Source organism: Solanum tuberosum, unplaced genomic scaffold, assembly GCF_000226075.1.
Source record: "Solanum tuberosum cultivar DM 1-3 516 R44 unplaced genomic scaffold, SolTub_3.0 scf00092, whole genome shotgun sequence".
Classification (NCBI taxonomy): Eukaryota; Viridiplantae; Streptophyta; class Magnoliopsida; order Solanales; family Solanaceae; genus Solanum; species Solanum tuberosum.
The window spans coordinates 1,175,418-1,186,765 of record NW_006239019.1 but is presented as its reverse complement, the minus strand read 5'-3'; the positions used below and the strand labels follow the sequence as shown (position 1 = coordinate 1,186,765).

The following is an 11,348-nucleotide window of genomic DNA, read 5'->3' as shown; positions in this document are numbered from 1 at the left end:
GGTTTGGTTTGGTTTGGTTTTAGATTTTTGAAAACCGATAGTATTTGGTTTGGTTATGGTTTTATTCGAAAAAATCGAAGAAATAACCAAACCAAACTGATGAATTATGTACATATATTTTATTAATATACATACTTAATATATTATTTTTATAAATAATTTTAAAGATCTTATACATATTTTCATTAAAATTTCTTTATAATTTACTTATTGAAAGCAAAAATGCCCAAGATGAAACATTTATCTTATTGATTTCATGTATATGAGTGTCTATGTCAATTCTTTGTGGGACTGAAAATGTTATTGTCTCTTCCTTCTAGGCCAATATAGTGAATTTTAAAGCTTTATTGATAGTAAATTTAGTGATTGAAAGTTTAGTAATTTAAGTCGTTCTAACTATTTTTCGTTTTGAATGGATTGTTGTCACTTTTTTCACATTTTAAATGAATTGTTTCTTTTATTTTTGTGTATGGTTAATAACCGAATAACCGAACCAAGCCAAACCGAAACCGATAATCACCAAACCGATAAATGTATATTATATTTGGTTTGGTTTGGTTTTGATAATTTTAAAACCGACTAAGTTGGTTTGGTTTTGGTTTTGACCAATAACCGATCCAAACCAACCCGTGAACACCCCTAGCCCGGGGTATTATAAGCCTACTACCATCACATGTTCAGAACTTTGCTAGTTAATGGGGGATTTGCTTAGAACAGGAAAGTTTACACCTAGATTAAACTCAAAGAAATAGAATTTTGACAGAATCGTATTTCCAGCAAACTAAATCTTGTTAATCAAACAAACCTAATGGACATGCTAGTTCTTCCTGGGAGATTTCTTTCTGTAAACAAAGATGATAGGCTCTCAAAAAATTGTTTCAGGTTGCACTTCTCTCTTATCTTATGACCGTATCTGAGCAGTCTGTTGTGTCTTCTAGCATTCATAATACCATAACTATGTTATGGTCTCTCACTTTACCATTCTCAAAAAAAAAACTATGTCATGGTCTCTCTGACTGGGAGTTAATAATCCATCCATAAATCGTTCACAACTGATAGCTTACAGTAAAATGAACAAGTTTAACTCATTAATATATCGTAGAGAAGAGACAAACTTCTAAAGAAGTGAATACTAGTTCTTTCAATTGTTTACAAAACCAACAATCGAGTGTTTTCATTGAATATCCATTTTATGGGGTAAATAAACACAAAAAAAAAAAAAAAAACAAATTGGACATAACCAAAGAGGAGCTTTTACCTGCATATATCCAACATTTTCTTCTCCAAGTGCTAGACCTCCGAGAAGAATCGGATGGCAAGGATCAAAATATTCAACCATTTCAGAGGGGACATCATGAACTTCTAGTCTAAGATAAGTTCCTGTTCTGAAGCCTTCTATCTCTATCCGAGTGGCCTCATCAAGTTCATTTAGTGCTGCTAAATTCACTTGTTTCTGAAGCTCTACCTCTTCCTTCAACTGTGAAATAGGACATGATCAACTATAAAGTAAATGCATCCCCACTTTATGTTTGGCTGAAATTAACCAAACCTTACCTTATCATAGTACCCATTTCCATCAGCTTGACCCCGATGAGACTTTGTGTCTGGTTTAATAACCTCGTCCTCATTGGAGGAATCTGACCCACCATATGTACATAGAAGTTAAGGTCATAAAACAAATTGCAAGGACAACAACAACAACATCCCAGTGTGATCCCATCATAGTTAGGGTAGAGAAAATATTTGATGATGAATGAAAGATGACGGGGTGGAGTAGAAGGAAAAGGAAATAAAGATGAGGTAACAAAAGGATATTGAGAATCAAATTTTGCACGAAGTGCCAATTTCTTTAGCCTGCGCTCCTCAACTGCTGAATCATCATCCATGCGGATCATATCATTAGTTCCAGTACCACCTGTCTCATGGCTCTCATACTTCTGACCTGTTTCCAAGTCTTCAAAATCACCAAACAGATCCTCGTCATCCTCACCAACATCATCATTACCATTAACATCCCTTGAGCCACCTCCACGAGCCGCTTTGGACCAGCCTTTGCTGACAAACCGGAAACGGATGATTTCAATTGATTCTTGAATCCTCCAGTCAATTTGACTTGAAAAATTTACAAATTTGGAGCAGTCCTCGGCATCAATATTATCATCATTCATCTGCTCTTCGGGTTTCTGCACAAGGAAATGCAATAATTTGACAAAGTCATTTCAACTCCTACCAAAATAAAAGTGGTAAAATAAAAAACAACTACAACAGCAGAAGAGCTATAACTAAGTGCAATGAGAACGCTTTTCTTTGGTCCCTCCACATGACAATCATGTCCTCTACTACAATGAAGTCATTTTGATACTTCTATTGCATACACTTTCGGGTTACAAAGTAGGAACAAAAAAATTTGAAGATATTATAACAGTTCTCAAAATCAAGCTACCCACAAAATACTAGGTAAAAGACAGACATGGTAGCCACGTGATTGAGTAATCCATCTCCCTATCTTTTAGACTAGAGTGGATGGATACTCTGAAATTGTAATACAGATTATTATAGAAAATGATTCTCGTAACACATGTTTCATCTAATTGACACGCAATGTGCTTAGCTGGGTATCACATGGACCAAAAGCAAACTACCGTGGAACCAAAAGCTTTATTATTTGATGAGCTGTATAAGACAAACCTTTGTTCCTTCCCCTTTGGGCACGAAGAACTCAGTATCACTTTCATCATTTTCAGCTCCATGCTGTTGTAACTCAGCTTTTGTAGTTGACTTGGATTCAGATGCCCCATATACAAGCTGCATAAGATTGACATTTTGGCGATTACGTGTCCTTTCTGACAGGAACTCTTTCCATCTTGAAGCATTGCCCGTGTCCTCTTCTACTAAAAGAAACAAACAAAGATTCCATAAGAAATGAAAGATTTGGAGTAATTAGAAAAGGATTGGAAAGAAAGCGAGCTACTTTACAGCAAGTTAGGAACTTCATTTACTCCTAGGCCAAGAGGATGATGAAATACTAAATGGAGATCAAACTACACAGAGAATGATGTATGTACTAAATGAAGATCAAAAACCTACCATCTGTATCAAAATCATCATCATCCCCTGAATTTTGATAAGCTTCATTTTCCTCATCAGTGTCCTCTAAATCATCATCTTGTGCTTCCTCGTCTTGTGCATCCTCTTTGACATCTTCTTCACTATAATCCTGGATTTAATGATATAGTATAAATACAACATATACGCATATCAAAGTCCAATTCCACCACACGGTGAACCAGGACATACAAGAGCGTAACTTGGGTCAAAACTTAAGTTCAGAGCATATATGTGAAAGACGTAACAACTTATACAAATTAATGTGAACAATAATATGCAGGTGAGGTTTATATAAATATTGGAAAGGGGTAATTGATGAGTTTTAGAAAGCACTATTCTTCATGCAAAGAACCTCTGCTCCCAAAAAAAACTGGCACAGTTTCCAGGGACTCTTACATAGGTGGAAAGCAACAGGTTCATCAGATTTCTCCAAATAGGAAAGAAAAGAAAAAAAGGAGGCATAAACTTTCCTCCTTAATATTCTGGTACAGATAGCTGTCTACTTGTTTTTTATCCGCTATACACAAACACCTCATAGACAAGATGAGGCACAACGAGAAGGACAGGAACTAGATCAGGAATGTCATTGGCTTACCTTTTCATCAAAATCATTATCATTATCAAAGATAGCTTTTCTTCTCATTCTTCCATCATGGAAATCAACATGTTCCCTGAAACTACTACTCAATCCTGGGTGCTTCTCTGATCCAATAGTATCTTCTTCCTCAGAACTATCATCAGAGGTGTCCTTTGACTCCTTCGGATGAGTACGCTCCAACTGTAATGGTTCCAACTCATTCAAATCTTCAGCATCATTGTCTTCATCTGATCCATCCCTGTTGGGTTCAAACCCAGACAGATCTCGCTCCGCAAGCACCAAATCATGATTTGATGAGGATGGATTATGTTTTTTCCCAAAAAGGGAAATAAAACTATTTTCTAACTTCTCATCGATTGAATACTTCGTGTTCTGAAGTGATTTAACTAAAGCCTCTCCGACATCATTTCCCTTCCCTGAGATCAGGAGGATAATACTTGTCAGTGGGAAAATGTCTTGCCAAAAGTTGTGACCCAAAAAATAAAATAAGAACATATAGCATGTTGGAAAAAGGTGGTCTCAACATCCAATATTTTCTTTATCCATTATTAAGAAAACTAGTCAAAGCCCGTAATACTGAAAAATACAAATTACCAGTGTTAAAAAAAAAAACTAGTTGTAGATCCATGCATGACACGGGTGAGATTTTTAATTATTAGTCTATGCAAAAAAGAATTAAAAAAATTGTATCTAACATAATCCTGTTCTTTTATTTTTTTTCACGCATTAGTTGCTATTGGCATCCACCTAATGTAGTTTGACAAATGTATGGACCATTTTTCGTAATAACATGGTAGGGAGATGACAGTAACATAACTCAATTTTTCTTTTCAATTGGTCAGCTTAGTGAAAATGAACACAATCCAACAAACTACTATCGATCATAAGGTTTTCACAGAAACTAGTATCGATCATAAGATTAACAACGCCCATTCCTGTCCCGACGGTATCTAAGCAATTGGTAAAAAGATGTACTAAAATTTTGCAACATATAGGAGTTCTCATAAAACTTCTAACACCATCTAAGCAAATAGCACTCCTTCGAACACAAAAGAGAGAGAAAGACTGAACGTGGAGGAAATGGATGACACAAACACCAGCACAAGAGAAGATTTCATAATCAACATTTGGTCTTATTAAGTCGCTTGACCAATAATAAGTAGAGTTCAGCCAGAAATTATGATGAGTAACTGATAGGGATGGAAGGAATCCAGAGCAAGAAAGGGAAAGCAACGACATTCAAGCCCTACTAATTGGTAAAGCAGCAAATTTTAAAGCTATAGCTGTTTATGAATAAGAACTTACCAATTCAAACAACAAAAAAACCTATAACCAAAAGATAGCCTGAGGCATATCACTTATCTTGCTGAACTAATTAAGGGAATGTGAATTTCCCATAAGCTAAAAAAATTTGGAATTCGTCTATTTTTTTTTTAAAAAAAATATAGGTTTATAAGAAACAGAGAGGAAATATTTACCTCTGCGACCCCCAACAGCAGCTGTTTCATCAACCTTAGAGAACTGGACAAAGTGATCATTTATGTTTATATACACAGCATCCTTATCATAAAGAAGATCGCCCAATCCAGACATGGGGGCATAAAACAGCTTTTCCTTGTCCCTTAGTCCCTTCTTCTTGGCAGCAGATGGTAGAGGGCATGGATCGGGTAATGCTGTTATACCAGCTAAACTATAATCACCAACACCAGCAATATGTACCTGGTCATATTGTGAAGCAGCTTTAGATTATGGACAAGGGAGAAATAAACTGCTAAATCACTAGCTGAAACACCATATATTAAAATAACTAGATATAAATAAAATGACACGGTCTTCACATGAGTCATTATACAACTAGTGAGTTTGTATCCCAAAGGCTTCCATCTTTCCCGATCTTCTCTACTATGTTATGAAAGGGAGATAACTTGTTCCCTTTCAATAGTACATCGAACAGTAGAATTCACAAACTCTAATTGTTGACAAGTAAAGAAAATATTATTCACAAGTGAAATAGCCAAGCACTAAGCTAATGTTGGACGCTACAAAAGATTCTCTGTGCAAAATCTACAAAACATTGATAAGAGTCTCATTTTTCCTCCTCACATATGATAAGTTTACACCAAAAAGGCCAAAGGTCCATACTATACGCGAAATTTCTAAAACTATAGCCAAAATTCTCTATATTAGCCACTAGATACATAATATGCATTTGAACGTTAAGCTTGATGATTTTCCCTAAGTCTTTGAACCAGATCTGTTGTATTGTCACTCTTAAAGTTCATCTATTTGTAGCCCAATAGAGCCAACTAACACTCCATAAGATGTTAGGCATATTGCTATGCCATCTCTCAAGTCTCAGCAACTTTATTACTTTCAATTGACCTTATAGGGTGCACGAACCTTTGCTTCTATGCCTATAAACAGCCAGTTCACAGCATAATCAGAATTTTATTTGACATGAATTAGTACTAAAAGTTATTTTTTGAAACTGTAGTACTAAAAGTTATTTTTTGAAACTGTACTACTAAAAGTTATTTCCCAACCAAATACAAGTAAAGTACAAGAAACAAAGCATTCACATCACAGACCTTTGTTCCTTTCTTCATATTACAACCACGAAGATAACCGTACAAAATGACATTTCTGTCACACTTGTTGTCCATGCACACTTTTTCAGGGGGAGTTAGATCTTCAAATCGATCTACAACAATGTAGGGGTGGGACATGCGCCAGGATAAAGGAGGAAACTTCATGACAGAGATAAACCGAGCAAGATTATGCACTTCACGTTTAGAGTACCTACTCATTAACAAAAAATTGTTTCAGAAATTAAATAGAAATATTACATTATATCAATGTAGCATGCTAAACATGTATTTTCAAATATGGAAGCCAGGGACTTACTTCCCATGGATAAGACCAGACAAATAAAATAATTTAGCTCCATCATATATCTCAGTCCAAAATCTATGTTTTAACCGTTGTTTTGTCTTTCTGAGCTTCTTAACATCCTTGAACTGGTCGAGATGTGTAAGAACACCCATAACTTTAGGAAATCCATGATTTTGCAGTATATTAAGGAATTCAAAGGTCTCCTGCAAAATTAATTAAACCAATCACAAGGTCTACCAACAAAAAAAATATCAGCCGAGAAATTTTCTTAGAGGAAATAAAGTTGGCAGAAATCACCAATCAGTAAATGTGAAAGGTACTACAGAAAGAATATAACACCCGCTGTGTTACCTTGCTAACAAGATGGAAGCATGCAACAAATGTCAATTTTAATATAACCAATTAAGTTTGTTTAAGGAATCTAACTGATACTCCCTCTGCTATTCTGTGAGAGATTTTGATCAAACACACCATTAAATAACTTAACTAGCATATTGAATTTATAGTGTTAGAAGATAGCACTGAAAATAGTTGTTGAAAGTGATCAGGTATTAATGAGGAAATCATGGTATAAAGTAATAAAGTATTACACTTTCTTCAAGTACTAATATTTTTGCATGTCATGAGAAAAGGCGTGTCAAATAAAATGGGACAAAGAGGATCAATTTGAAAGACAGAGGAATCAAGAACTTACATTAATGATAATATCTGCATATAATTCAATCTCACATAACTCACTACGAATAACCCATCCTTAGACTAGAGTAGTTGCTACATATTCAATGAGAAAACGCTAGAACAATCTTATGCTTATCCTAAAGAGTCTTTTTTCTCTTATGAAACAAAAGCGCACCATTTCAAAGCCATAGCTACCATCAATGAGAAGCAATGCCAAATCCGCAAACTTTGCCACATCAATCATTCCATTGATATCATTCGGACACTCTATAAACTGCAAACGTCTCTGCTTACCTACAATGTCACAAATGAATTAACAATAATTTTCCAATACCAAAGATCCAAGTAAAACGCAATAGAATATAGTTATGCCAATACTGCATATATAGCTACTCTTCTAATTGATTAAGTTGACACCTTATTTTGGTACATCAAAAGGGAAAAAAAAGTCCTGTAGATATTATCAATAATGTCAAAGAAGAAAGGCATAGAAAAGCACCAAAACCTGCTTTATGGGGTATATTAGCAAGGCTCAACTAAATGAAAAAAGACGCAAAATTGATGGAAATAAAACACTGCATATTAAGTTAATATATTGGTGGATAAAAACCATAGTAGTTCAAGTTCCACTCTATTTCTGGTTAAGTTTTTAGTTCACAATGCAATTGTAAGAAGTAACCAACTCTAGTGTAAAAATATTTTAATTTCCTATTCCTAGGGAGTAGTGACTAGAATATTTCCATCTGCCGAGTTTCCTTAACACTTCACACTAAATTGATCCAGCCACCTTAATGATTTAGAGTCAACCTATAGGCAAAACTCAAGAATTTCATAATTAACCTAGGTTTTGTGTTGAATCACCAACTAAGAGCTTCCACCGAAACAGCAATTTAGCAAGGCACACATTCATCCTACAAAGTGCCTTGCCTACCGGGCTTAAGTGCTCATTTGACAAGACAAGTTACTAACATATTGCAATAAAGCAGAAAAGCATATCCTCGATCACGTAGCAAAAAAACGAAAAGAGAAAAAAACTATAGCTATAAAATACAATTTGACAGTTTATATACATATCAGAGTCAGTAACAGCATCACAACCACAGCAGATTACTCGGACGCGAAACCAAGCATTCACTGTATACCATGTCCCAACTGATTTTGGAGGCATGTCTTGCTTGTGGAGAACTAAATATAATTTCAAAACCCAGTAAAAACCAGCCAGCTGAAGTTATTCTGAATGCAGAGTATATTAAGTTGAAAGAAACCCAAATGAAAGTAAAATAACCTCCTACACAAAAACATCTTTATACAAGAAAATTAGCTTTTCTCTTTTATTTCATTCATTAAACTTGAAATGATATATGGGCTAAGGGGAAGTATTAGGAAAATTTAATTATGGTCTTCTCTAAAGTACGGAGTCCATCTCAAAAGCCTACCATTGTAATTGAAATGAGGAGCAGGAAAAGGATAAGGAACAAGAAAATGGATATACTGTAATATGTTAAATGAATAATTTCCACAACCACCCAACACCTCCAGCATATTTGATATCCTCTCTACCTCCTTTTTGAAGGAGATAAAAATCACAATCAAGACGAAACATGAGATAAACAGAAACCATCAAAGATAATATCTCAGATGTGATCAGGTGAATCCATACTTTCTTTCTAATACTTCCAATTATTCATTTATGGACTAAGCTAACCGGAAAAAGGAACAAGGTGGGAAGCCAATACATACCTGATACTATAATGATGGGACCTCGAACTTCAGGTAAATTTTGCTTTGTATAGTGCTTCACGAGAGACTTAATTAACAGTGACTTCCCAACCTATAATAGCATAATACATAAGAAGATCAAATCTAAAACCCAATGAATGACATCTAACCAAAAACAACCATGTGAAATCAACCTTGGGAGGTCCCTGCACTACAATAACATATGGAGCTGGTTCACCAGTGGACCTATCAACTGTTGGGACATGAAGCCTCTTCTGCTCCTTCTCTGTTGCTCGTGCTTGCAATTTCTTTGCTTTCACCGTGGAATTAAATGCAAATGCCTACAAATTTACATTATAAGTCTCAAGAAATTACTATTCAAGAAATCTTGGACTTGTGCCCAAATTATTATTTTCTTGATGAATTAATCAAGGAGATGCAAAGAGTACAAAAGTAGCTATGCTTTCTCCATTACATGATAAAAGTTAAGACCCTGGAGCCAGTGAGGAGACTTAGGTCTAGAGTTAAAAGAACTAACAAAATCTATTCATATATGACTGGGTAGACCAACAAAATAGACTGAAACAAACATTTACCCAGATTATTAATAAAAATCAGTCAAGAATAGAGTAAAACAGTAGACGAACCCAGGCACATAAAGAACAAAAAAGAACTACAAGAAAAAATACTATTCAAGAAACCTTAGGATTATGTTGTTTATTGTTTTCGTCGGAAGCACCCTTTTTTTTCTTGTCGGACTTGGATTTTTTCTTGGCGGTAGGACCAGACTGACGTGACCTGTGAGATTTGTGCGACTGTTCTCCGTCGATAGCCATGGCAGAGAGAGAAAAGTCTATGAATCAATTTGGCGTTCTGGGTTTCCAACTGCAACCCTCAAAAGACTATGAGCATCGTCGTCGGCGGCGAAGAAGAAGAAGAATGGGATGGATAAATACTGCAAAGGGTTTAAAGAAGACACTGTTTATGGAAAAGGGTTTAAGGGCATAGTAGCGCAGCGAACTGTTTAAATATGTAGAGTATTTTACTAAGGTTATTCCGTTATATTATATACTACTTAGCGTGACTTGTAAGTTCGTAACTTAAATTATACGAATCTTATTATATAAATATTTCTATCATTTTTTGGAGAGTGTCTAGATTGATTTATTGTAAGTTATTTTTTATTTCTTTACGCTTTTTTTTTTAAATTTAGAAAGTGTTTGGAAATATAAAAAAGTGTTTAAAAAAAAATTAGGCAGAGAAAGTTTTTAAAATATCAAAAGCTAGGTGTGCCCAATTGTGGTGCTTATAAATTACTTTTAAAAAGTCAATTCAAACCCCCTAAATTAATTTTCCATAGTGTTTGAAATAACGGCAAAGGGCCAAATGTATCCCTCTACTATAGGAAATAGTTTAAATATACCCCTAGTTATACTTTCGAGCTAAATATACCCCTACCGTTATACTTTTGGTTTAAATATACCCTTATGAGGCCACGTGGATGGCTGAGATTAAATGAACTATTCAATTTAAAATAGGGAAAAAGGACAAATAAATCCCCGAACTTTCGTAAATGGTATCTAAATACCCCTCATTATATTTTTAGAACGTTGATGCCCCTACCGTCTAATTTTTGGAGCGTGTATACCCTTTGGACTAACAGAGGGACACGTGTCATGATCTTAACAATCTATCCAAAACGTATTTAATTTTTATTTTTAATTAAAAAATTGACCCGGATAATTAAAAACCCACCCAAGTAATTTATGACCCGCTCCGAAATTATAACCAAGTTATCAAGAGAAGGAGATCAAGAACTAATCATAAAGCAAAATTCAAAGTTTTCTAAAGCCATGTTAGCATTAAATTCCTTGGAAATGGAAATTCATGTAGGAAAGTTAAGTAATCCTTGAATTGCCAATCAAACCAGGAAGCTTTGGTTTGGTACGAATACCAGTACCAATTTACGCTTGAAAAATGCAGGAAGTGTTCCCAAAGGTCATTGCAGTATGTGATGCTTTCCCTGTGGCTGCTGAATGTATTGTTGATTTTCGATCTTCACAGATCTATTTTCTTGGTTTTCAGCCCTACAGTCTTTTTTTTCAAAATTTCAGTCATCTAAAAAAGTTATTGACTTTTGTTTTATGATTATAAAGCCATTCGAAGGTCGCTTATTCGATTCGCCGGAGTTTACTGGTTCGATTCGCCGGAGGTCGTTGGTTCGATTTGCCGGAGTTCGCTGGTTCGATTCCCTAGAGTTCGCTGGTTCGATTCGCCGGAATTGTTGGAGCAACATTGAGGGAGGGATGGGTGAGTGGTGGTCAGGTTTCATGGTGGATGAAGGGTCGCTACC

At 35.2% G+C, this 11,348-nt stretch overlaps 1 protein-coding gene across 3 annotated transcripts in view; it reads right to left on the bottom strand.

The window, feature by feature from the left end:
• Positions 1-10,020, bottom strand: part of LOC102593009 (ribosome biogenesis protein BMS1 homolog) — a 17,013-nt gene extending 6,993 nt beyond the window's left edge. The window contains exons 1-13 of one of the 3 annotated variants that reach the window (XM_006347717.2): positions 9,697-10,020; positions 9,190-9,336; positions 9,017-9,107; positions 7,452-7,570; positions 6,611-6,801; positions 6,295-6,505; positions 5,185-5,425; positions 3,704-4,122; positions 3,088-3,217; positions 2,689-2,888; positions 1,816-2,183; positions 1,555-1,651; positions 1,259-1,477 (exon numbers count right to left, since the gene is read on the bottom strand). In XM_006347717.2, the coding sequence (XP_006347779.1) occupies positions 1,259-1,477; positions 1,555-1,651; positions 1,816-2,183; positions 2,689-2,888; positions 3,088-3,217; positions 3,704-4,122; positions 5,185-5,425; positions 6,295-6,505; positions 6,611-6,801; positions 7,452-7,570; positions 9,017-9,107; positions 9,190-9,336; positions 9,697-9,831 (2,568 nt within the window). In that variant the 5' untranslated portion in view covers positions 9,832-10,020. Of the gene's footprint in view, positions 1-1,258; positions 1,478-1,554; positions 1,652-1,815; positions 2,184-2,688; positions 2,892-3,087; positions 3,218-3,703; positions 4,123-5,184; positions 5,426-6,294; positions 6,506-6,610; positions 6,802-7,451; positions 7,571-9,016; positions 9,108-9,189; positions 9,337-9,696 lie in introns of all 3 variants that reach the window. The other 2 variants (XM_006347716.2, XM_015308922.1) reach the window with 2 other exon arrangements.
• Between the last annotated feature and the right edge of the window lie 1,328 nt (positions 10,021-11,348).